The 27,916-nt window shown below is 40.6% G+C and overlaps 1 protein-coding gene across 4 annotated transcripts in view; it reads left to right on the forward strand.

The window, feature by feature from the left end:
• Positions 1-27,916, forward strand: part of SCUBE1 (signal peptide, CUB domain and EGF like domain containing 1) — a 297,458-nt gene that overhangs the window by 242,381 nt on the left and 27,161 nt on the right. For 2 of the 4 annotated variants that reach the window (XM_073316774.1, XM_073316805.2), the window contains 8 exons: positions 4,713-4,829; positions 12,190-12,312; positions 16,743-16,862; positions 18,576-18,668; positions 21,122-21,238; positions 23,828-23,986; positions 25,503-25,706; positions 26,790-26,951. In XM_073316774.1, the coding sequence (XP_073172875.1) occupies positions 4,713-4,829; positions 12,190-12,312; positions 16,743-16,862; positions 18,576-18,668; positions 21,122-21,238; positions 23,828-23,986; positions 25,503-25,706; positions 26,790-26,951 (1,095 nt within the window). The remainder of the gene's footprint in view (positions 1-4,712; positions 4,830-12,189; positions 12,313-16,742; positions 16,863-18,575; positions 18,669-21,121; positions 21,239-23,827; positions 23,987-25,502; positions 25,707-26,789; positions 26,952-27,916) is intronic. The other 2 variants (XM_073316783.1, XM_073316815.2) reach the window with 1 other exon arrangement.

The following is a 27,916-nucleotide window of genomic DNA, read 5'->3' on the forward strand; positions in this document are numbered from 1 at the left end:
AGCAAATGCGGTTGTATCGTAGAGCTTGGCTGTAGACAATGGATTGTGTGGTGTGGTCTGGATGAAAGCTGGAGGCATGTAGGTAGGCATAGTGGTCAGAAGGTTTCCGGTATAGGGTGGCGTTTATGTGACCATTGCTTATTAGCACCGTAGTGTCCAGGAAGTGGATCTCTTGTGTGGATTGGTCCAGGCTGAGGTTGATGGTGGGATGGAAATTGTTGAAATCAGGGTGGAATTCCTCAAGGGCTTCTTTTCCATGGGTCCAGATGATGAAGATATCATCAATGTAGCGCAAGTAGAGTAGGGGCATTAGGGGATGAGAGCTGAGGAAGCGTTGTTCTAAGTCCGCCATAAAATTGTTGGCATACTGTGCGGCCATGCGGGTACCCATAGCAGTGCCGCTGATTTGAAGGTATACATTGTCCCCAAATGTGAAATAGTTATGGGTGAGGACAAAGTCACAAAGGTAAGCCATCAGGTTTGCTGTGACATTATCGGGGATACTGTTCCTAACGGCTTGTAGTCCATCTTTGTGTGGAATGTTGGTGTAGAGGGCTTCTACATCCATAGTGGCTAGGATGGTGTTTTCAGGAAGATCACCGATGGATTGTAGTTTCCTCAGGAAGTCAGTGGTGTCTCAAAGATAGTGGGAGTGCTGGTAGCGTAGGGCCTGAGGAGGGAGTCTACACAGCCAGATAATCCTGCTGTCAGGGTGCCAATACCTGAGATTATGGGGCCTCCAGGATTGTCAGGTTTATGGATCTTGGGTAGTAGATAGAATACCCCTGGTCAGGGTTCCAGGGGTGTGTCTGTGCGGATTTGTTCTTGTGTTTTTTCAGGGAGTTTCTTGAGCAAATGCTGTAGTTTCTTTTGGTAACCCTCAGTGGGATCAGAGGGTAATGGCTTGTAGAGAGTGGTGTTGGAGAGCTGCCTAGGAGCCTCTTGTTCATATTCTGACCTGTTCATGATGACGACAGCACCTCCTTTGTCAGCCTTTCTGATTATGATGTCAGAGTTGTTTCTGAGGCTGTGGATGGCATTGTGTTCTGCACAGCTGAGGTTATGGGGCAAGTGATGCTGCTTAAGCACATTCCCATTGTGCTCACTGGTCATATAACTGCATCTTGTTGTGGTGCCCTCATGCAAGCAGCTTCCCACATGTGGAAGTGCAATTTAGAAAGCCAGTTTTGAAATGCTGGCCCTGCTGGTTTTCCCATCTCTAGCGCACACGCCCTGTGTTGCAATGTTTTAGCAAGCGATGCAAGCATAAATAATGAGTCCAAATTTAAACAAAATTCAGCATGTATCTCAACAAAAATGCCCCACAGTGATGATGCTGCCAGTGCAGTCCTCAGCTTTTTATAGTTAGATAAAGTTTAAATGATTTTTAGAGGATAAATTCACTTTCTCCCTTGCTCACAGTATTGACCACTCCTCTGACATCTCCACTATCTGCCCCTCCCCTAGAGTTGGTTGAATGGGGAGGGCAGGGACCATGTAATCTCTCCCTCCGGTGGGGGTGAGAAAGTTGCTCCTATACAGCCTGGCCTGTTTGTTCAGTTTCCCCTGCTCTGGTACAAAAATCTTCATTGATCAAAATGTTGAGCACTGATTGTCCCATGTCCATGAGAGCTCAACTGCCTACAGCATACTAACCTGTGTCGGTATTTTGCCAAGGCTTGAGCTCTGTTGATGAAACTAAATGAAACTGGGCCCTCTTCCCAGAGGCAGCTCAATTCAATGACTGTTGCTGGCAACTAATATATCTCTTATGTAGCGCTAGATCTCAAAGCATTTTACAAAGGAGACAGTATCGTTATCCCCATTTTACAGGTGGGGAACTGAGAAACCGAGAAATGGTGTGACTTGCCCAAAGTCACCCAACAGGCCCATGGCATAACAGGGAATAGAACCCAGGTCACCCAAGTCCCAGTCCAGTACTCGATCCACTAGACGTCACTGCCACCATTAAGGGGTATTGTTCAATCACTGTTGAGATGCGCATGTTTCATACCTATTGGAGTTAATGCAGGTTAAGCACACTCTTCTAGAGAAGAAGCGGACATGGATTTGCGCAACAATGCTAAGGTATCAAAGGGTTTCTGGGAGTCAGCAGTCATATCCCCCCAGAGCACTGGTATCAAAGTCTGAGAGATGCTGAAAAAAGATTCTACTATCCTAACTTTAACATGCAGACAGCTTCCTTCAGTGCAGAGTAAGTGGTGAATATTTTCCGTTTTCTATGGCCAGTGTTGAATTCCACAGGCGACTGGTGATTCTGTAGTCAAGGGGTTGCAGAAAACTCAGAGCCTTGGGTATAACCTAACATGGGGACATCCTACCATGTCAAGCAATGAGGAGACTGTACCAAAGGGGTTATTCTTAAAATAGGGACAAGTCTGCATAGAGGGTTTTCAATCCCAATCAGCTTCACAGAAAGAGCAAAGGCAGGATTTATTAGAAGTATAGCAGGAGGCAAGGTGCTGGATTTAAATGGGTAAATTGCCTTTTTAAAATATATTTGTGTTACAATAAAAATGTTTAACATCTCTATTAGCCTATAGTAGATATGATATTTCATTCAATAGAAATCATTTACCCATTCTAAGAGAGCATTTTTTTGTTGTAAGCAAACTGTTGCTTTCTGAGTCAAGAAGTGGTATAAATCCCTATTAGTGTCAAAGAGTGTAGGGCTTAACCCTGCAGTCATTTATGTTAATGGCAAAAGTGGTGCAGGATTGGGCCATTATCAAGGAATATGAAGAGTTTTTGTTTGGTTTGGTTTTGTCTTTAAAAGAGATCTCCAAAGTAAGTCAGAGGCCAACTATGAATGGTCCTTGTGGATTTCCAGTGGTACCATACCCTGGATACTGTCATACATGAATGAAACTAAAATGTATTATTTGGCTTCTTCTGAATTTTAATTCTTTTAAACTTCAGCTGTAGTGGTGGCTTCCAAATGTACTTATAAATGTATTATTTATTTAGGGAAAACCGTTTGCCATTTTTAAAATATATTCAAATCATTAAATATTCCCAAAGCTACAAATATAACCCCAAGAAAATAATTTTAGAAAACAAACACATTTAAGGAAAAAAACAAACAAGAAAACTCAATACAAAAAATGAAGGATGCATGAGAAAAAGGAAAACCTGAAATCACCATTTTTGGTTTGATTGTATGGGGAGAGTAGGAGGACTTGTGGCACCCTAGAGACTATCAAATTTATTTGAGCATAAGCTTTCGTGAGCTACAGCTCACTTCATCGGATCAAGTGAGCTGTAGCTCACGAAAGCTTATGCTCAAATAAATTTGTTTGTCTCTAAAGTGCCACAAGTACTCCTTTTCTTTTTGCGGATACAGACTAACACGGCTGCTGCTCTGAAACCTATGGGGAGAGTGTCTCTCTCTCTCTCTCACACACACACACACACGCACAAATGAGGATTTCAGATCTTCTTACGTCTCAAGTGTATTTCACTTTATATTATGTATTTACCTGTATGGATACTTTTTATTTTGTTCAGTTAATTTTTCTGTGCATTATCTTTGCATGTATATGTTCAACACATTGAAAGAGTTGTATAAATATCACATGAAATATAAATTTTTATAGCATTAGAAACTTGGTCATAAACAGTCATGAAAACCCTGACCCTGTAAATACTTACATAAATGCTTAATTTCAATGGGCATATTTGCATGCCTTGTGTATAAGCCCTTGAATAAGTGTTAGCAAGAGCAGGCCTAGAACTGTCCATTACACATCAAAATATATAAATATTTGTAGTGCATAGGCATTGGGTAGTATACCCATAAACAGTTTTTGAGCTCACTAATATTCTTGGGTGTTTACTGGTTCCTACATAGACACAACATACAATGCCTAGTGACATATATGTACACTGCTGCTGGTTTCTGACTGGTTTCTAAAACACAGAACACAGTGAGGACTACCAGCAGGCTCACAAACTATTTAAAAGGACACCACCCAATTCCTATACATTTCAATACATTGGAGGAATGCTATTTTTCTTTCATTTAAATTAAAACCTTCAAACAAGCACATTTTATTAAACAGACCTTTTAACTTAAAAAACATTCCTCTAAACCGGATTTTAGGAAAAAAACATGACTCCAGGTGATAGATTTGCTTCTGAAATTCACTCTTGAAAAATCGCTGCCATCCTGCATATGTTGCTGTTTAAAATGTCTATAACACAATATCTTTTCTGCGGTACTTTCTATTCAGTGTATCTTTATTTCGCTCAGTTCAGCATTGTTTAAAAAAAAATCATGCCTACTGCTCCTTATTGATTGTTGTGTGCTCTGTGATGGAGCAGAAATGTCATGCAATGCTGTTAATTACTCTCATAAAATGAAGAACAGAAGAGACAATCTGAATATGCATCTCATGTTTGTGAGGTTTGATATGCTATCAGAGGTTAAATGGTGTCACCTAGTGGGGAAAAATGTATATTGCAGACATACTGTTTTATTCTACAAAGTTCTTTCCTTCCTTCCTCCCTGTACCTTGAATCCTCTCTTTCTAAAACTGTAGGAAAACTAAGCTGATAATTGATTAAGATCTTACTTTGTAATGTCTCAGGCAGTTTATTAATAATGTTGATGCTGTGACTGAGAGAATTAAATTCCATCCATCTGGAATAACTGCATTCTGACTTTTTAAAAATATTTGCTCTGAATTCAGATATAGATGAGTGCTCATTCGAAAGGACTTGTGACCAGACCTGCATCAACTACCCAGGAAGTTTCGAGTGTCTCTGTCACAAAGGCTACACCCTGTACGGCATGACACACTGTGGAGGTTTGGAGACTGATTTTAACATATTTATTTTTGTTTTGTGTAATCATCTACTGAGCCAAGGGTATTTGCCTTGCAAAGACTGTGGACATCAGATTAAAGCTAAATAAACCTAGCCAGGTATGACCAAAAATATGGAGCCTCAAATCTGCCTAGATATTCCTGGGAGAAGAGTGTAACTGGAAAAATGACCATCCAACATTTCTGTTGCCGTAGCATCCAAAGGCCCCAATTTAGACTATCATCCTCCATCGTTATCCATGCAAGGTGACTGCTGCATCTCCATGGAGCCTCACTAACGTCAATGAGCCTCCACATGGACACAACAGTCCTCCCTCCTGGATCACAGTGCAGGACTGTGACACCATTGTGTGCCGCATTTTGCAAGCACACAGGAAAACATTGTCCCCTCCCTGAAGAACTTGCAGCCTAAAGCCCTGACCCTGCAACCATTTGCACCCATGACTAACTTCCACATGAAAGAGACAAGGTGGGTGAGGTGATATCTTTTATTGGACCAGCTTCTGTTGGTGAAAGAGACAAGCTGTCGAGATTACACAGAGCTCTTCTTCAAGTCTTCTCTGTGTAGCTTGAAAGCTTGTCTCTTTAACAACAGAAATTGGTCCAGTAAAAAATATTACTTCACCCACCTTGTCTCCTTGGGCCTAGTTTGGCGGGGTGTGGAGGGATATTGCCCCCAAACACAGAGGCAAAGTGTGTGTGAGGGGGTGTCACATGGGGTCATATGCCATTTCCCCTGCCCCATTTCTGTGAGCACCAAGCTGCCCTTCAGGGCTTGCTCTGCTCGGCCTGCCTGGGATGGGGGCTCTGTCATTCCCACGCTGCACCTCTCCCCCCACCCCAGCATGTTTTGGCTCGCGGGGAGCGGGATGGGCCAGCTTTTCCCCTGTGCTACGGGCCGCTGCCTCGGCAGGTGGATGCCTCCTCCTGAATCCTAGTGCCTGCCTGCTTCCTGTACATGTGAGTATCTGCCCGGGGGGGGGGGAGCATATAGGAGGTGGGGAAAGGGCTGGGGGAAAGAGGTAGAGCCAGTGGGATAGGGCAGGAGGAAGAGAAGGGAATGGGATGGGGCAGGGGACAGTGGGGACAGGAAGGGGGATGGGATGGGAAAGAAACGGGATATGGGAATGGGCAGGGAGAAGCAGGAGCCCGGCATGTGGCATCCCCTCGGCAGCAGCAACATCCCCAGCCCCAGCAGGGAGGCAGCTGCAGCAGCACCAGAGCAGTGATACTGCAGCTGGGGCTCCTCCGTTAAGCCGGCCTGTTCCCCCCAGCACCGGCTTCCCAGTACCACTGCAGGTGGGGGCAAAGAGCCAGTGAGCCAAGGGAACTGCCTTCAGCATACACACGTGTGTGCATGCGCACTTTGCCCCCTTCCCCCCCCGCAATATTGCAGTCAAACTACACCTGTGCATTGTCTCTCTAATATCCTGGGACCAGCATGGCTATAACAACACTGCAGATAGCTTTCCACAGTGGGAAAGTTGCTGTAAGCAATTATGTTCACTCCTGCAAGTATCCTCTATCACAGAGCTTCTTCTGGCAGGGGTCCTCACCCTAGCCAGCCCCGGAAGACCATTTGCCTTTGTGGATGACACAGCCCTCCAGCTGAGAAGCATCTAGTTCAGTGTAACAAAAAAGTCTAAGTAACACCCAAAGTCCCTGCAGATCAGCCCATCTTCTCCATTCTGTTCCCACTCCCCTGTCTGGGATTACTGTGGAGTCTTCTCCCCTGCTCCAGTATTGAGCACTGGCTCCCTCCGAATGAGTCTTCCTGAGCTTCTGGTCTCCTGCAGACCCTAGCTCTAGACCCTTCCCAGGAGCCTTTCTCATCCCTGTGAACTCTCTCTGCCTTTTATAAGGCCCAAGTGTCACCTGACTCGTCTTAGTCCTGCCCTTGTTGTCTGAAAAGCAACTAATTATTTGCAGCACAGATGTAATAAATATAGCTCACTGGCCTTTAACTCTTTTTAACCCATGATGGGAATCATGCATGTATTTGCAGGATCAGGACCTCAGATGACAAGCAACATACAAAGGTATAGGAGAGGGATGGTATTCTTACCTACATCATTACATATAATAGTTCTGTTGTTTTTAAACAAATAAAAACACCCCATTTATATCAGACTACCTTCAATGTATTCTTAATTAGTTGGTTAATTTAAATCTGGCCCTTTGCCCCTCGCTATTAATGCATAGCACTTACAAAATATTGTCCACATTCAAAATATTGTCCAAAGCATTTTACGTACATTATCTAATTAATCCTCCTCTTCGAGTTAGAAAAGTTAGTAGAATCCCCATTTTATATATGGGGAAACTGAGGCAGATAGCTTCTGTGACTTGCTAAAGGTTTCTTGAGTCAGGACTAGAAATCAGGTGTACTCATTCCCAGTCCCATGCTTAATGAAACACACCTATCTCTTACATCTAATTCATAACTGCTGGTAATTTGGATCAGGGTATGGAATTTCTAGTGGTATTTGGCAGATCATCTGACAAGGTGTTTTGACAGCATCATAGCCATGTGGCCATTTTTCCTCACATAGCATGTACTGTATAAATTTTGCTATAGGAACAACCTCAGCATGGTCAGGAATGGAGAATTTCATGTCCACTTTTGAATTTAAGTCCACTGCGCAGCAGCTGTATCACAGTACATACCATCGCTCTGAGGGTATGTCTACACTGCAATTAGACACCCGCAGCTGATTTGTGCCCGCCGACTTGGGCTCATGGGTCTCAGGCTGCGGGTATGTTTAATGGCAGTCTGAGCTCTGGGACCCTCCCACTTCACAGGGTCCTAGAGTTGGGCTCCCGCCCAAGCCTGGAAGTCTACACTGCAGTTAAACAGCCCCGCAGCCCAAGCCCCATGAGCCCGAGTTGGCTGTCACAAGCCAGCTGCGGATTTTTAACTGCAACACAGACATACTCTAAGGCATTTCTGTGGTCTCCTACCTGAACATTTAAAAATACTGGTCAAAGGAAAACAATAGTTTTTCTTGTGGAACATGTTAAGTGTATTTCTTCTGAATGATGCTTTTAACTAGTCAGATCAGCATTATAAAAATACAGTGTAAACACACAATATATGAGAGTCCATTCGTTCCATCCTACAGCCTTAAATCTAAATTAAAGTTAGAAAAGACTGAGGTTCAAAAGGAATTTTCCATTCATTCTTTTTACTTTAAAACTAATAAGTTTTGTTTGAAAATAGAGTTTGGTGTTTTTGCCAGGGAACCCTGACATTATGCAAAGTGTAAGCTGAGTAAAATGTGTATTAAGCTATAAACAAAAGCATATTCAGATAATCTTAAGGGTCTAAATTTAAACCCACAAAAGCAAAGTGTTCAGAGACAAATTCTGCTCTCAGTCACACGCTGATCAGCATAAAACCAGGATAAGTCCATTTAGTCCAGTGGAGTTACTGAGAGCAGAATCTGGCTCTAAGAGTTCACCATTCTGAGGTACATGAATACTGTATGTAAGATTTTCCCCCACATATTACTAGCAAGGTCTGTCACTGGTAATGGATAATGGGGCAAACCAAAGATATTGGGTTAAATTCTGATGTTGATTAAATGATCATACAACTCAGTTTGAAGCTGATACATACAGGAGTAACTGAGGCAGAATTTGACCCATTGTTTCTGTCTGAATTCTGAATTCCCCAGCTTTTGTGGGGTTAAACTGAGACCTCCACTTATGATATCCATGTCTTACTTATCTAGGAGGAGAAAGCATATGTATGCTGTGAATTAATGAGATAGCAAAACTATCCAGGAACTGGGTGAGAGAAGTACAAGGAGTTCATCTGGGCGGAGGAACTGGGAAGAAAAGTCCACTTGAGAGGAGTTGTAGAAGCAAGATCAGGTCTGAGGGCTGTGAGGATCTATGCCAGTTAGGGAGTGAAGAGGAGATGCATATTGTCTGGAGACTCCAAAGTTTTGGTTGAAAGAGTTGTTTTTTAATAAGGGATGGGTCATGACCCAAACCCTAGATCCAAATACCCATAAACTTTGGGCAAGACTGATTTCAGATCCAAATATCATGGCTGGCCTTATTTCCATAATGGGCAGAACCAAAATCTCAGATCTGAATCTACCCTTGTTCAGATCCTGATCTGGAGCTGAGCTTTGCAGCTCAGACCTATGTCATTAGGTTTAATCTGTTCCTGGAGAAGAATGTTTATGATAGAATAAATAAATCATGGTGCGTATAGTCTATGTGTCACAGAGCAGAAATGAAAGTTCAGACGACTTGGGGGAAATATTTCAGAACCTCAAAAAGGTTCAATTCAAGTTTGGTTCTTAATAAACTTTTTAATTTGTAAAAAGAAAAGGAGTACTTGTGGTACCTTAGAGACTAACCAATTTATTAGAGCATAAGCTTTCGTGAGCTACAGCTCACGAAAGCTTATGCTCTAATAAATTGGTTAGTCTCTAAGGTACCACAAGTACTCCTTTTCTTTTTGCGAATACAGACTAACACGGCTGTTACTCTGAAACCTTTTTAATTTGTGTTATCTGAGGCAGGGAATTGGCAGGATTCTATTTGTTCCAAACTAGTTCAGTCTTATTTTTTCTCTCTCTCTTTAGTAGCATCTAATAATGAAAGGGAGTGCCCACTGTGACGGGGCAAGGCCAGATGGCTATAGAAAAGTAGTGGGAGATAGATATATTAGCTCCAGGCTAAACAAATCCCTGGTACCAGGATAAGTGAAATGGCAGCTGCTCCAGGTCAATTAAGACACCTGGGGCCAATTAAGAACTTTCCAGAAGGCAGGGAGAATGCTAGGTTGATTGGGACACCTGAAGCCAATCAGGGGCTGGCTAAAACTAGTTAAAAGCCTCCCAGTGAGTCAGGTGGATGTGCATGTCAGGAGCTGTGGGAGGAAGTTGGGCTGTTGGAGAGACTGAGTAGCACACACCATATCAGGCACAAGGAAGGAGGCCCTGAGGTAAGGGTGAAGTGGAGCCTGAGGAAGTGAGGGCTGCTTTGGGGTAAGTAGCCCAGGGAATTGTACATGTCATGTTTCTAAAAGGTCAGCTACCATAGCTGATACTATTAGGGTCCCTGGGCTGGGAGCCTGGAGTAGAGGGTGGACCGGGGCCCTCCTTTGCCCCCGATTAATCACTGAGACTGGGAGACAACAGAGAGGAAGGATAACTTCTCCTCACCTCCCTCACTGGCTTATGATGAAAATGCCTCAGTAGACTGTGACCCTTGTCTCTAGAGAGAGAAGGGTTATGTGGAGGGTCACAGTGAGCCTCTGAGGCTAGCAAAATCCACCAGGAAACGCAGGACCCACAGAGGCAAGGACAGAGCTTTGTCACACCGCATTATGGGCCATAGCATGCCCTCCATCCGCATGCACAACCCTTATTGCTCTCACTGGAGCTCTGCTAGAAGCATATGTTACAGTAAAGGCCATCTGTACTAAAAGTGTATATTTTTCATAACCCTTAATCTGACACTGCCTGACTGTGCAAACCCTCCTCACGATATGTAGTTAGTCATGCAAGTAGGCCTATAGAAGTCAACAAAAGCTACAAGTATCCAGCACCTTTGAAACCAGGAGTCTTTTTTGGAGCTGGCCAGAAAATAAAAATCCCTTCCCACAAAAAAAAATAATGTTTTTGAAAAATGTTCATCCCCAGTTGGGTCAAAATTCCAAAATATTAAATTTTTCATGGGAAGGGTTTTGAGAGAAATTCCACTTCAGAAGAACCAAAACAGAATTTTTCAACTTCCCAGCTGCTCTCCTGAAAGGATCTTGTCCATTTCCTTTGTGAAATTTCCTTTGTGAAACTGACATGAACCTTCCTGTTCCAGTCTGGAGATGCAGGGAGCTGGGGTGCCCAGACTCCCCATCCACCCTTTCCCCCAGTTCCAGGGCCAGAAAGGCAGAGAGCCACTGCCATGCAGGTGAGTCAGATCACTCCAGAGCTCTCTGCCCCTCCAGTTCCTGAAGCTGGGAAGAAACAGAGAGTCAGGGCGTGCAGCCTCCACAGCCCTCAAGGAAAGCTTTTCTCAGCTTTACTGGCAAAAAGTGAAACTGACAAGAGCCTTCCAGGCAGGCAGGGAGCCAGGGAGCTGGCATTTCACTTTTGAGTATTGCCAACCCCAAACATTCAAAAATCTTATGTCAGGCCCTACAAAATCATGCAATTATTAATTTAGAAAAATCTCCTGAGACAGGGTTGTTTGTTTTTTCTAAGCCTCTATGACATAGTTGCTTCATATTTCTCAGCTTTTCTTTACAACCATGGAGGTTAGAAACTTTACTTTTTAAAAAAAAATGAAAGCTAAGATTTTCATGCAGTCTCTTGATTCCAACATCTGGGGCTTGAAGAAAAACACCAGATAGCACAAGACTTGCAATAAAATCATGAGAGTTGGCAACACAGCACTGAATATACTGTTAACTACCTTATGACTGCAGAATAATGGGTTTATACTGGCCAAAACCAAACTTACTTTTCTGTCTAGGAACAACCATACATTATGATCACTGAATTAATTTCAAAGCTGGGTCTATTTTCAAGCTCATACAGGCAATGGCTGCAACAGCACTGAATACTTTTACTATGTATTATTCCAGGATATAAATGAAATCTTACATAAACGCTGATTGAGTAAATTAAACAAGTAATGCTTAATTCTGAACAAATATTTCTAAAGTTTAAAGCCTTTTACTGGAATATCAGTTGACACATTTTTGGTAATTGCTTTGCCTGCTATAACAAGACTCCTTCTTTTCATTAATACCATCTGAGCAGTAGACTAAACAAATTATGCTTAATATACCCATTCCCATCAAATATGCATTTTCTCCCTTAATCGTAATCCATCTTTTAAAACATAAGTTCTGTTCCTCTATATTATACACTTACATTATGAATAATGTATCTTTCTGATAAGTCAAAATAATTAAATCTCACAGAGATGTACTGCTTTGAAGTTATCAGTATCGTACAATATGCATTATGGTTCCAATCCTGCAGTGAGTTACACATCTGCTTTATGTATTGTGAGTAATTCCATGAATTTTAGTGTGACCAGTTATAGTAGGTAAATTTAAGCACATGCATACGTCTTTGCAGGATTAGGGGCTGTGTGAGTGTCTGTATAAGGATACTCAAATATTCTTTGCACTAAAATGTTTTGCTGTCTGCATTATACATATTTATATATAATTATGATATGAATACACGTCTATATGACATGTATAATAGAGACATACGGGCTTATGCGCAGTATGTGTTTAGTACACAATATATGTGTATGTATTACATAGTGTATAATACTATACTGACCTGTTTAAATATATTTTCAGATGTTGATGAATGTAGCATCAACAACGGTAGCTGCGACTATGGGTGCATTAATACAATGGGGAGCTATGAGTGCGTCTGTCCACCTGGAAAGAAGCTACACTGGAATAAAAAGGACTGTGTTGGTAAGTAAGTAACTTTTACTTTCATGTGATTGCGTCTTGCCCGTTTTCCACTTGGGTACAATAACTTGGAAAGGTCAGAAATAGAAACCTATTTTTGATGGACCACATTGGAGTCTGACACTCAGTGTGTGTAGTCAGGTACTGCATGATAAACTTCTATTACAGCCACATCCAGGTCTTTTTCTTGTGTTTTGCAGCATTATGGGTCTAATTTTAAACACAACAGAAACTGCTGTGCTGGGACAAAGTCTTCTGGCACTATCTCTTAAACGTATTTTCATTTGATTTACATATTTCTGAAGTGGGTGGTGTTTTGTTAGGTTAACCTATCATTAACAATGGTAAAACTCTTTTTACCTGAGCACCTTCTGATAGCTATATTTGGGCCTGCTCCTGCACTCCTCATTCAGCCATAACACCCACTTACTCCAGTCAGTGTTCTGGCTTAGTGAGGACCACAGGGTCTGCCATGTGTTTAAAACAGCAGCACATTATAACCCTAAAGGTTGATTTTATTTAAGGCTCTGTGGTGGCCTGTGTGATATCAATTGATTATATCCTATCAGTTTCTAAAGGACATGTCCACATCACAAAATGGCAACCACCGCTAACACTAATAAGCATTAATTGACAGAAGTCAGTGATGGAATGGACACATAGCCTGAACTTCCTCTTATCCCTAGGGGAAGTCTCTCCAAGAAAAGGTTGACCATGAATGCCTGAGGCCACAAGCCATAGAGACACTAGTCTGACCTTTGGGGCTGTTTTGTTTTGTTATACTTTTTATTATTTAAAATAACAGAGCAGACTTTGTGAGGAGAAGAATTTACATACACACACCAAAGAACAAACTACAAATACTTAGGCATGTGTATAACTTCCTCTGAGTAATCTCCCTACGAGACTACTCCCATGCATTCGTGTTTGCAGGATTATGGCCAGACATCACTCCTGCACTGAGATCTTGTCTTCCCACTTCCATTCCAGAGTGGATCTTTGAAGCCAGCCTAGAAACCTCTGAAAACAGAGATTCTTCCCAACTGCCTGACTGCTCCTTGGCCTTTTGGCTAAAATAAAGCGTAATATGAGTTCAGTATATCTGATGCATGAAATGCCACCATGCTTCAAGTACAGTGACTCAACTGGCTTATAAAACAGGCAGTGCCTAAGGAAAAGGCACAGAGATGGATAGCTAATAAAAACATTGAAGAATAACAAAGTGAAGTCATGTTGACATTCCACAATATTTCCCTATCATACAAAACAGACGTCATCTGCCCCGTTCTGCCAATGTCATAGGAATTATATTTTTTAAATGATGGAGCTGACATTTTAGAAATCATTTAACCCAAACCTGTGTTTAGATTTAAAACTGCTAGGAATTAATATAATTGCCAAGCATGTACTGATAGCCAGATAAAACAATAGATAAGGAAGTTTACTTTATAGAATCTACCCATCTATCTAGGGAAGGCAGTTTGGTCAAGTGGATAAAACACTGGGCTGGAAATGAGGGGATTGTGTTCTGTTTCCAACTCTGCCCCTGGCTTTCTCTGTGATCACAGCCAAGTCACCGCACCATTCTGTGCCTCAGTTTCCCCACTTTTCTTTGTAAAGTTCTTTCTGATGTATAGAAGAAAAGTGCTGTATAAAAGCTAAGTATTGTTACAGGAACTAGAGATGGAAAATTCTTTCTAGATCATCTAAATTGTCACCCTGCCACTGTACAAACTAGTCCTCAGAAGTGAGCCATAAACTAACAACAGGAATGATAATCTTTTGAGATTTAGTATATAATTACACCAATAATATATTATATTGTATTCCCCCTCATTGTATAGAAAAAAAATTGTTCCCACAATAAAAGGCTCTGTTAAGAGTATTTTCATAGTCATAAATTTTTCTTTATTCTTTGTAATACCTTGTTGGAAGACTAAAAATAAAATTTTCTTCTTGACGGATGTTGTCCATCATTATTTGTTGGACAAAGATCTCTTCCCTATATTTCTAACAAGGATTACTATGAGCATAATCTTTCTGCTGATCTCCTTGTTTTTTACCAGCATAGTGTGGCGAAAACTATGTTATAAACTACTGTTACAACCTGAGAATATATGAGCATCAGGAGGTGGAGGATGAGATGATCTAATGATAGTGAATGCTAAGTAACTCATGAACATTCAAACTACAGAATCCTCTTTTGCTCAATAGTAACAGTTTGTATTCTATAATCTTCTCAGTCTGGAGATCTCAGTGTTTTACAAACTTTACTCAATTAAGCATCAAAACAGTCCTGTGAGGGAGATAAGTATGATTATTCCCTTATTCCAGATTCAGAAATCAAGAGAGGTTGAAGGGACTAACAAACATTTACAAAATAGATCAGTGAAGCCAGCAATATAATGCAGATATCTGGACTCTGTCCCAGAACCCTTGCTCTAACCCGTGGTCCCATTTTACTCAGCACAAGCCAGCCAAGATTGTTCAACTAATCCATTTTAATTGGTCTATTTTATCTGGGCCCTGCTTAGTTTTGAACCTGGCAGACTAGCACGGGTGGATCCCAGACTGGCATGGCTGTCATTCCATTGGGTTTTGATGCTGCAGTTCAAAACTCCCAGTCGCTGCTGTTATGTGGTGAACTTCTAGACCCACAGTGCCAAAGCACACAAAGCAGTATAGTTGCGGTGTTGGAGACCAGCAGGAAGGAAAGCAGGGTTCAGCCAATGGGATCTTATAAAGCAAGAACCGTCTAATGAGGTATGTCAGGAAACTAATCAGGAGAAAGTGGCCTCAGAGACATAGGGCTACATTGATTGCAGCACGGGTTGATATACCTGTGCTAACTTTATTCTAGCTAGCAGGGTTAAAAATAATAGTGAAGATGCAGCAGCACGGGCTTCAGAGCTAGCTGTGCAATCCCACCAGGGATCCTGTGAGTACACACATTGCTAGCTTGCATCAGGGTTGGTGCTGCTGTATCTTCACTGCTATTTTTAGCCATGTCAGCATGGGTATTCCAACCCATGCCACGGTCATCACTCTGATGGCAGTGTACACATACCCATATATGTCCCCGCTGATTTTGTGTACATTTTAAGCAAGATTAGCCATACAAAAACTTGATGTAGTTTGAAAACCCACTTTACCCTTTAATATCTGCTTGAAGAAGGGCCTAACAACCCTTCAACTCCTTAGTTCAAACAAAATATAGGTTATAAAAGAGAGCAAAAGAAAAGTGTTTAGGTATCATAACGTTGGTGTGGATACTGATGACACCTAGTGGCTACAGATGAGAAATGCACATAACTGTAATTTACATTTATAATAATGATTTATGTTTAAAATAGTTCCTTCCATCTCAAGGGATTTCAATTTAAATCTTTTAATAGGGTCACTTAATCCATTACTGACATGCAGTCACTTCTGCGCTGAATCCCAGAAATTATTCAACAGCTCACAGTAAAATTGCATAACAGTTCAGGATGGGAAATGAGGAATACCTTATTCAAATTAAACTTTAATTAGCAGTTATTAAACTAAACACTACAGAAGACTCTGCCTTTCTCCTGTAAAGAAACTGGCGGGGTTGGGGGGCGGGATTTAGGTAGGAATTACAATTTATTGGCATGCTTCCAGAGCACAAGAGTTACACTTCTCTAAAAGCACGTGCCAGGGGTACTTATACTGATACGAAGTGGTCAGAACTTCTATTTGGGTGACATCTGAAATATGTCCCGTTCTGTAGCACAGTGTCTCTTCAAAGCATTGTGCTGGGGCATTGGTTCAGGGGGAAGCTTGACTCACCCCTAGTACTTCCTGAAACATCTTAGCCCTCTTGGAGGTTTTCTGTTCCAAGCTGAAGAAGTTGAGGGCTGGAATTAAAAAGAAAGAGGTGCTGGGAGCATAGTCAGTGAGAGCTGGAGATGGGAAATGGGAAACATTACTCTGTCAAGAATTTCAATAAAAAAGTTTTAGTGAGAGTGACTCCCCTGTTTGTTGTTGCAGTGGGAGCCATGGTACACCATGAATAGGGTAATATTACTGAAAGAAAGGCAAGGGATCTCATATGAATACTATTACCCACCCACTTCTGTGACTAGATTTTGCACTGAATTGCTCTAATAACGAGCAGTGCACCCGAGCTTCAAAATCTAGATCTGGATTTGGAGCATTCCAGTATTGGGGGATTTTCTGATGCAGAGTTTGGGCTCAGCTTATTATAAAGATATGAGCCAGGCGCAAACTTTAAGTCCAGATCCAAGTTCAGATACCAGATATTCTCCCCCCAGCATACACAAAGCTTCGGGATGCTTGGACATGAATGAGTGCTCATGCCTCTCTCTGCTAGTAATATGATGGTTTGCTGTGGCCAGGGAGCAGCCTATTAAGGCTGTCAGGCTGATATTTTTTTATTTCTTCTTCCTCAGAGATGGTGAAATGCCTCCCAAATGCCAAACCAGCTCCTAAGGCTCAACTCATCTGTAGTAAATCAGGAGGAATAGAGAGCTGCTTTTTGTCATGCCCTTCCAAGACACTTTTTGTTCCAGGTTGGTACAATGTCGCATTTTCATATCTACTTCTGCACATAAGGAGACCTTGTTTTCTTTTTTCTTTTATTGTATTCATAACGCTTTCATTAAGTTTTTACTGTGAACAAATACAAGGGGGAAAATATTACTTGCCGATTAAAGTACATGTGCAAATGTTCATTGAAGACTGTTACAGCCCGTTCTAAGGGCCTGATCCTGTGACTTGCTAAGCACCCCCAATTCTCATTGCAGGATTGAGCCCTACTTAATTAAATATAGGTGACATTTGAAAAACCACTAAAAGAAGTACTAAAATATAGTGAAAGGCTGTGAAGGACTAATGCATTATCTAGGATACAATGCTAACGAGAAACTTGACTAAATTAAAGTATCAATTCAGCAAATTCCGGAAACTTGAACAAACGAAATCATTAATTTCAGCAAATTCCAGCCAGCTCTTCACAAGAGCAGTAGAGCCACCTCAGCCTTCCCCAGATATCTGCTTAGAAAGAGGGACTGTACCTTATATCCTTCAAGTCAGCCTAGTTGGGTAGTTGGACAAGGATTGGGAGTGAATTCCAAAGAAGCAGGGCCCTCATGCACACACCCTGCCAGCAGCCCAACAGTGGCAATATGTCATGGAGAGAAAGGAGGTCTCAGGCAAGTTCCTGGCTAATTAGGGTATTGTAGGTCATAATGAACAACTTAAACTCCAGGACCAAACAGCAAAGAATTTCATTGCTCACACAGGGACTTGGCAGAGCAATGGGATAGCTGAACAGAGCACTTACCTCACCTTAACTTTATCCTGAGACACATACAACAAATGGACATTCTCTATCAGATCTAGTTTTGTGGCAGAAGGCTTCCTACACTTGAGACTGAAAATAAACTGCATGGCAACAAACCCATCCTTAACTGTGTTATTTGCTACATCAACTATGAGGCTAGAATCAACTGTTACAAAACTAGTCTGGCTGCATCTCAATTATACATGCACGACCAGTTACCTCATCTTTTTTGCCTATATTTTGCTGTATCACTTACTACAGATTCCGGTTCGCTACATAGGTTTTTTTTTAATTTAATATTAACTATTCCTATATCTTCTCTCTCCCCTTCAAAGATTTATATACAATATGGTCCTTTTGTATTTGCTTTTGGTACTATTAAATGCTGTGCAGAGATTCTAGTTTTATTATCAGTCTAGCAGAGATAGGTGAAACTCTTTACCTAATTTGTGCACACAAATGCACAGTTTTGACCATGCAGTGAATAAGCCCTATTTATGGCCCTACGTGTTTTATATTTTTCTTTTAAAAGTTCCATCAAAATGCTGAAATTAAAATTACTCAGTAAAGCATGTAATGTATTTATGAATTAAGTGAGATTATCAAAGCCCAGTGACTGTGAGGTAAAAATGCAATAAAGTATTTGCTGATCATTGCCCTTAAATGATTCATGGTTAGCATCCCCCCTTGTGTATAAGATGTGGAATTCCAGTGATAGAAGAACATAAAGTTTGTAGTCAACAATAGGAAACAGGTAGACTTTGGCAAACCCAAGTCCATTCAACCCTTTCAAATGTTAATCAGACACACAAAGTAGATAATTGATGTGATTATTCAAAAATTGCGTGTTAGTGCTGATTAGTGAAGAGTGAGGGGAATGTGTCAGAAAGGATTTTTTGCATATGCCTCACTCTGCATCCACGTTTTCATTTCTGTTCAGATTCAGAGAATAGTTACACACTGAGCTGTGGAGTTCCAGTACAGCAAGGCAAAGCCCAGCAGAAACGCAACACAACACTTCCCAGTTGTGCAGGTAGGTACCACACAATTCATGTGTGCGCACATGTAGGTCTAATATATCTAGATATTGATAGATACATAACTATAAATAACATCCAAAAAAGTATTTTAAAAGAATGTTAGGGTTGAAAGTTGAGCACTCAAAAGTTAGGAAATGCCAGAATTAAGGTTGTTTGTGCAAGCCCTTAGGCCCCCTTATGAATATGCATTAGGATTCCCATCTTTAGCTACGTGATCACATACTATTGTTTCTTGTGATCCTGGGCAGGAATATGTTCAGTCAGTTGGGGGGGTATGGCACATGCACAGTCCAGTTGACATAGAGGAGTTTTGAGGGGCTGGACCATGTTCATGAGGATGGAATTTTTGAGAATGTAGCTGCCAAATTCTAACAGGTCTCTAACTGAGCATGTGCAAACTGCATTTTGTAAGGTGGCCAAATTTGGGCAAATTTTCACAAGGGCAATAAAAGGCACACTCTTGGCACCAGGGTGTACCCCCACCCTCGCACTAAATTTTAAATCCCAGCTCCAGAGCATGGAGGTGCCAGAGCTTCTCAACAAAATGGCTGTAAAAATTTGTTTAACATGGGCAAATATATTTTTCCCTAATCTTGTTCTCCAAAATGGCTGAACTATTTTTGCTAAAACTTTTCAAAATAAGCCAGTCTGAGGCAGACATCCCACATAGAAAATTTCAGCCCCAGTGGTTAAAGTTCAGCTAAGTTATAAGCAATTGAAAACAGGATGTTAGCATGGGAAGCATCGGACAACTAACTATAAGCATCTGCTGATGTTAAGTTTTCAAGATGCTAGATATTTCACTGCTTATTTTCCTTGAATGGAGACTTGATTAATCTTCTGGTTGTATTTTCCAGTTTTATAAATAAAGATTTTATGTATACAGAATGTATATTGGGAGGTGTGGGGGTATGAGCTTAGTTGATGTAGGATGTGGATAAGCAGAGCAATAAAACTGAGCTGCCTGTCAGAGGGGAGGTGGATAAGCCTGATATCCCTTTAAAATGTAAATTGGACATTTAAAGTAGATAACGAATAGGTTGCACAAGGGATGCTACAGGAAAAGCGGGTGGCGCACTGCTGAGCATGCGTGAGACTTAGCGTCGGTTCGAAGTGTGTTGTCTGTTAGTGCTTTCATCAGAAGAAGTCTGTGCTGACTGGGAAGGAGAGAGATTGGGTCTAGGTTTTTCAGCTACAATTATATGGTTCAAAGGGAGTTATCGTTGCTAGAAAGGCAAGGAACTGTTACATTTTCCAGTCATTCTGAGTTGTGTAGCAACATTTGCAGAGTCCTGCAAATTTAACATCAGCAGCTGCTACTGCAAGATATGTTTTGAGTGTAAGAGGGAGAATAGAGCTTGCGAGCCACAGACTTCAGTAAAGTACTTAAAGGCAAAAAGAAAAGGAGCACTTGTGGCACCTTAGAGACCAACAAATTTATTTGAGCTCACTTCATCGGATGCATGCAGTGGAAAATACAGTGGGGAGATTTATATACGCTTTGTCATTACACAAAGTAAAACTATTTCCCCATGTTTATCTCCCCCCCACACACACACACACACACTGTTCCTCACACGTTCTTGTCAACTCTGGAAATGGCCCACCTTGATTATCACGACAAAAGGTCCCCCCTCCCTCCGCCCGCTCTCCTGCTGGTAATAGCTCACCTTACCCGATCACTCTTGTTACAGTGTGTAATGTAACACCCATTGTTTCATGTTCTCTGCCGTATATAAATCTCCCCACTGTATTTTCCACTGCATGCATCCGATGAAGTGAGCTGTAGCTCACGAAAGCTTATGCTCAAATAAATGGGTTAGTCTCTAAAGTGCCACAAGTACTCCTTTTCTTTTTGCGGATACAGACTAACGCAGCTGCTACTCTGAAACCTACTTAAAGGCAGTTCTTTTTGCCATATAGGCAAGGGATAGTTTTAAACTGCCAACAGTGTAACTCCATTTAATTAATTTTACATTAGCGTAAATGAGATTGGAATCAAATCCTCAGTAATTTGGGGAGTCAGGAGTTGAGTTAGAAAAATTACAGCAATTGGTTTTATTCTGAGTAAGAAATTAATTCAGCCAAACACCACCAAGACTGCACAGGTAAGCTTGCAAGGAAGAATGCCAGTTCAGTTAGTTTCTTCAGATCTCTGCCCACTCGCTGAATATCAGGGTATAATCACACTCACTGAACAAACTCTCATTGGCTGATGAGACTCTGTGAGCCTGAGACTATTCTTATCTGTTTGTGGGAAAAGTAGTTTTATGGAAATGAATGCAAGAGTCACATATAGAATGTACACAAGGTAAATAAAGAGTTATAGATTCGAGTCCTGTCTCTCCTTTATATTGCAAGAAGACTACAGCTTCATTTCAAAAATAGGTGCCAGGGCCCTTTAAGACTACATTAGGAATTATAACTTTTAATTTTATTTCAACAGATTCATTAGCCCCACCAATCAAGCAGAAAGCTCGCTTTAAAATTAAAGATGCAAAGTGCCATTTACGGCCTCGCAGCAAAGAAAAGATTAAAGACGTTGGCAAGCAAGCTGTTATAGGTATGTCATTTCTCATAACACATAAGCAGAGAGTCACCAATGGTTCTTTTAGTTTGTTTTAATAACTTGTGATTATTGTGCAGATGGAGAAAGTTATGGTTTACAGATTTGGACCTTAGTTAGGTTCAGACCAGGATTCAGATTCAAACTGAATTGGGCTAGGTTTTAGATTTGACAGTGCTGAAAACTTCATTGTTTTTGCCAGGTATTGGCCCCAAATGGCAGAAATCTCATGAATTCAGGTGGTCTTGCTAAGTTTCTAGCATCATCAGTGATAGAATTCCCATGAGATGGGTAGCTACTGGCCAAGGGGAAGTGGAATTACACCATGTCAGCTAAATTTGTTTTTCTTTCCTAGAATTAGATTTCTAAAAGAAAATTTATGATAGCAAGACATATTATTATTACTAATTTAATTTTATTATGCTAAGATTGGGGTCTCATGGTGCTGGGGGCTGTACCTAAACACTAGAGACAGCAGCTGCACAGGAAATCTTATAATATAAATCTAATATACCATGCAGTCTTCAGTTTGCTTCCCTTATACTGGAACGTTAGGCTATGGTGTTACAAAAAGAATCAAGAAAGTGGAGAGAGTTAAACATAATTTCTAATTTTGGCAAAATCAGAAATGAAGTCCGAGCATTTGATTTTTACAAATCTTGATATGAGTATAAATATTTTCATGAATTCTTTAATTAAAGTTTTTCTTTCTTATAATTTAAACATTCCCATGTAGTAACTGCAATCTCAGTAGAGTGGGATTGTTATCCGATTGTGAGTATAGGATCAAGAAAGAGAAGCTGACTAAATACAAAAGTGAGATTGACCATTCTAGACTGAGTGCCCAAATAGAGTGAAGGACAAAAAGTAAATAAACAACATAAATAGTGAAATGGCAAGTAGATTGTGAGAACTGTTTGTTTCCACTTTAATAATCTAGGCTGTTAATAGGAACACAGAAAAGGTTCATCCTGAGCATCTCTTTCAAAGCTGAACAGAAAAGAGAGGTTTTAAGTGAAAAAAATCTAACCATTTTTAATTACATATACCAAGGCATAGCTTTGAGATGTCAAGTAAAGTCAAAACAGGCATTTGCCTTGCACAAACTAGATAGCCTTTCACTCCTATCAATTGAGGTCCTAGTCTGGAATGCTTTTGCAACAGATAGACCTGGGACTTTACCTGCACATCAATTACAGGCTTCTGATTTGAGTTTTTTGTAGATTTCCCTGAGTAGATTATGGCAAATTATTTTTAAAGATATGTTAGGGTTTTTTCTTTTCTTTTTTCCTTGTAGTGTCACTGCAGGGCAGAGTTAAGGTTGTTTGGGTGCCCTAATTGTGTATTTCCATACCGTACAGTTAAATTTAAAAGAAGTCCAAATATGTTAATTCTGAATTTCCTGGGTTTACAATGCTTAGTTTTGGTATAATTGCAACATCCCAGGAATGTATTTTACTCTAAATTACTGATATGTACTCTCAATCTTAATTCCCTTTTAACATAGATTTGTCTGGGAATTTCCTTATTTAAAAAAAAATCATACATGAACCTAAATAAAAACAATAGAATAATATAATAGGATTTGAAGATTATTTTTCATTTAATTTAATAATTTATGTTAACCTACAATGTAAATATTCTCCTCTCTCTAATTTTCAAAGCACCAGTAAAGTAATTATTCTATTGCTTAAAATGCTATTTTGTCATGATGGTTGTTTTCTTTCTATAATGTTTGGCTATCAAAACCATTTTGAAAGTCACAGAAATTCTTTTTCAGCCCATATTGTAAGTGTATTTTCTTGGCTGTATTTGCTTTATACTTTGCTAGCTATTTGCCTTGTATCTCTAATTTTGTCTGACTTGAATTAATGCTACCAATTGTATGATTACACAATAAGATTACATAATATAATACCATACCCAAAATGAAATACTTTTGGTGGCTTTGGTGTTGTGGAGTCGTGCACTACAGCACTGGAAAGGCTACTGTGACACTGACGCCTTGTCTACACTACTGCGGTAAATCGATCTAAGCTATGCTACTTCAGTTACGTGAATAACATAACGTATGGTTATCACAATATAAATGTTGCCAAGTGGCTAGAACAGAATCACAATGTTGCCGAGTGGCTAGAACACAAGTGGGAAGCCATACTTCTAAATTTGGTCTTTGCTCTGCCTCTCTCTTGTAATGTGACATTATGCAAGTGAAGACTCTGACTTAATTTAATCATCAATAAACTAAGCATAACAACATTGACTTTTAACTAATGTTTGAAAAGAGCTTCCATAGCCTTAGACAGAGTATGTGGAAAATATTTATTATCATTATTAAAGACACAAACAGTATCAACACACAGCTAAGCATTGCCATTCTATCGTCTGTGCTGTATGGGCTTCTTTTCCTGCCCTCACTTACACAAAGCAAAAATTACACAAATAAGGGTATGTCTAACAATGCATGTGGAATGTTACAAAATCTGCCAGAGCATTAATGTTAACCCAGCTGAAATATCACACACCAGCTTTCACTTGCTACCTTGCTACTTGATTTCTCTTCCATGTCACTTCTGTTATGCAAAGGAGGTCAATTCCCTTGTACAGACAACTGCCAGGTGACCTTTGTGAACCTCAAGTGTGATTCCTCCAAGAAAAAGCGTCGGGGACGCAAGTCACCATCGAAAGAAGTGTCCCATATCACTGCCGAATTTGAAGTGGAGATGAAATCTGAGGAAGTCTCAGGTGTGTGGAATATCTTTTCTGGTGTTCTGTGGGGAAATTGTATAGCAGTGCCTCACTGTGATCAGCAGTTGCCAGTATTTCTCTGCTGCTGTTTCACCAGGCCTGTCTACAAAGCACATTACCCAAACCATAATGGAACAGCACATCCCCACTTAGAACTTCCATTGACTTCAGTGGAAGTTCTGCTGTCAGGATGACTAGAATGCAGTATGAAATTCAGCTAATAGCTGCAGATGGGCCCAAAGATTGGATCTGGAGCCAAACTTCTACAAAGTTCAGCAGTATTTAGATCCTCGTATTTGATTTGGATTAATCTCTACTAATGAGAGATACATTCATTGATACAGTATTGGCTCATTGCTGCTTCCTTTTAGGAGATGTCTCACACCATCGGCTACAAAGACATCTCCTAGAATATAGATTGCTGAACTCCAGTCTGAAAATCAAACATGTTTTATCATGCATTTCAACATACCTACATTGTGCCAGCCATGTGGAGAAGATTCAGGATGGGGAGAATTGTTTAGGGCTCTCCAGGGTCTAACATCTGGGAGTGGATGTGTCATTACACAAAGTAAAACTATTTCCCCATGTTTATTTCTCCCCCTACTGTTCCTCACATGTTCTTGTCAACTGCTGGAAATGGCCCACCTTGATTATCTTGACAAAAGGTTTTTTCCTCCCCACTCTCCTGCTGGTAATAGCTCACCTTACCTGATCACTCTTGTTACAGTGTGTAATGTAACACCCATTGTTTCATGTTCTTTGTGTATGTAAATCTCCCCACTGTGTTTTCCACTGCATGCTTCTGATGAAGTGAGCTGTAGCTCACGAAAGCTTATGCTCAAATAAATTTGTTAGTCTCTAAGGTGCCACAAGTACTCCTTTTCATCATGATATAAAATCAAATAGAAATTTGTGCTATCATAAATATTTCAATATTCCAGAGTGTTATTAAACTATGGATTAACATTTCCAAATAGAGTTATGGAGAACCCACTATCTGAGTCTTTTAGAACTGAACTGGATAAAACCCTTGGAAATACACTGTGGAGGACAATTACTAATACCTCCAGGAATCCACGTAGCAATAGTCACTGCCATAACCCATAACAGTGCAGGGTATGCACACTTGATGCCAGCTTAGCTCTGCCAGTTGATGTGATGTGTTTACTATATCCCTGTCTATAGAAAGTCAATAGAACCAAACTTGAAGCTTTTTATGCGAGGATTGAGGCAAGATCAGAGCTCCATGTGCAGTTATGGATCGGGAAGTTTAGTTTGCCAGAGCACAGAGTGCTTGACTGTCCCTTCCAGACGGCCTAAAGCTAACTCAGCCAGTTAGCCAGTTGATGCTAGCATTTAAAGAAAAAAATACAACTTTTTTGCGACTTGCTGTATAAAGAGAAGTGGACCAAGTACCAGAGAATTTTGCTGGTTGAGAATTTTTTACTAAGCAACTCTGCTTAAACATGAATCTCAGTTGCTTCTAGTTTTCTTCTTATTTCCCACCTAGACACCTGTAACCTTGACTGTGTGCGGAAAAGGATGGAGCAGAAGCTGCAAACTGCAATCAAAACATTGAGAAAATCTATTAACAAACAGCAATTTTACATTCAGTTTTCTGGGACAGAGTACGAAGTGGCTCATAAGCCAGCTAAGGCTACTGAAGGACATGAAGCATGCAGTACAGGGCAAGTGCTGCAGGATGGAAAATGTGGTAAGTCCCAGAAAAATTGGAATTCTATTCGACCAACAGCACCCAAAAATAAAAACCCCTTAAAATTAACTGGTCAACAGTAAGCCATATAGTAAATTTGTTAGATACTTAGATAATCTAGAGAAACCAAAAACAGGTTCCCCTGGTCTAATTCTATGTGGAACAAGGATAGTCTGGCTTATCTGTTTTCCAAGTTGCCAGACTTTAGCCAGATGCTGGTGCTAACCCTTTTACTCTAGTTCTTGGCACTATGTTCCTAATTCACCAATAATACAACTTTTTTTCCTGCTAACCACACCACTATAGTTACTTTGGGTCAAATTTTCAAAACCCAACTATACATTTTTCAGTTAACTTTTACACAGCCAGTTGTTTACATTCAAAAAGAATAGAATTTGCAAATGTGGATTTGACAGATGTCTGATTACCTGGTTCACACACACACATACTACAATTTAGAGGCTGGGTTGAAAATTTTAGCTATTCTAGTCTAACAACCCCTTAAGCTTTACCCCATAAACCTAATGCTATAAAATGTTTAAGGAAATATCCTTTTTCAGTAGGAAAATGTGGATTAATGTATGTGTTTAGAATGGTTGCCAGTTAAACCATGTCACTGTCAGGAAGTATAAAATATGAGATGGGATGCATTGCCTTTGGAGAAATCCTTAACATCGTTATGTCAACTGATCATGTCCTCAGACTGTAGATCTTGTGTCTACAACTCCCATAAAATCACCATTTACATGTATCTACTATGAATGAAAAATTCACTTATTTCTCCGTCCATTATGAAAGAGCATTTTGCTGTAAATACAACATATTTTTTTAAAACTGAGTTAACTCTTTTGGAAGCATATGTCTGATAAATGTTCAAATGCAGTAAAATATCATTTAATGGTTTAAACAATACAGGATGAATCTTTTCAGCTGTTGTAAATTGACCTAGTTCCATTGATTGACCTAGTTCCATTGGCCCAAAATCTGCAAAGTGTCATTGGTAATCGTGGGGTGAATCGAAGAAGGCAAAGCTACATTATCAAAATGAAGGTCCTTAAGTAGATTCTGCTTTTCTTTCCTCAGTTACCTGCAGCATGGGAACCTATTATAGTGGAGAACATAATCAGTGCCTTCCTTGCTCACCAGGAACATACCAAGACACAGAAGGTCAACTTTCTTGTGAACCTTGCCCAAGTAACGACGGACAGGGAATAGCAGGCGCACGGAATGTGTCAGAGTGTGGAGGCGAGTTTACTTTGATTATAAAAGGAGTAGGTGTGATCCAATAACAAGCAAAGTGTGGAGGCTAAAAGTGGTGAAAGCCTTCCACAATTCTGCCTTGGAAAGCTAACAGAAAAGAACTCGATACACTTACACGTAATACCAAAAAATCTTTCAGTTTGTTCCAGTTGTTCACACATGAGCATTGCTATCAAGTAGAAGTGAGCTGGAGCTGCATTTTGGGAGTAGTAGGCAAATGAGCAGACCAAGCAGAGCACTTTGCTTCTGGCCAGGCATGCAACTCTGGAGACACCTTCCCTTCTCAGAGCCCATTGACATGGTACATTATGAGCCAAAGGGATAGGTTACATTGGGCTGGGATAAGTACACAGCATGATAATACTGATGAAATCCTTTGTGGGGTGAAGTCTGAGTCTATGGCTCCTCTGTGTCATCAGCAGCAGTCATACCCCAGAGAAAGACACATTGCAGTGATCTGTGCACTGCACTCAGCATGAAAAACTGATGAGTTCTAATCCTGTTTGTTCTTCTCTCTGATCTCTGGCATGTAACAACATCCATCGCTGAAATTCCCCCATCTGTAAAACTGGGAGTGATAACATTCACCTCTTTCAAATGATGTTGAGAAGTTTAATTGGCTAAAGTTTGTAAAGAGCTTTAAATATTATACTGTTTTCAAAGACAAATGTAAACCATTTTCTCTACTTTATTTCGTTACGGATGAGCACAATGTACATAAGAACGGCCATAGTGGGTCAGATAAAAGGTCCATCTAGCCCACTACCTATCTTTCGATAGTGACCAATGCCAAGTGCCCCAGGAGGAATGAAGAGAACAGGTAACCATCAAGCAATACATCTCCTGTCTCCCATTCCCAGCTTCTGGCAAACAGAGGCTAGGGACACCATCCCTCCCCATGCTGGTTTATAGCCATTGACGGGCCTATCCTCCATGAACTTTAGCTCTTT

The sequence above is a fragment of the Lepidochelys kempii genome, chromosome 1 (assembly GCF_965140285.1).
Source record: "Lepidochelys kempii isolate rLepKem1 chromosome 1, rLepKem1.hap1, whole genome shotgun sequence".
Taxonomy (NCBI): domain Eukaryota; kingdom Metazoa; phylum Chordata; order Testudines; family Cheloniidae; genus Lepidochelys; species Lepidochelys kempii.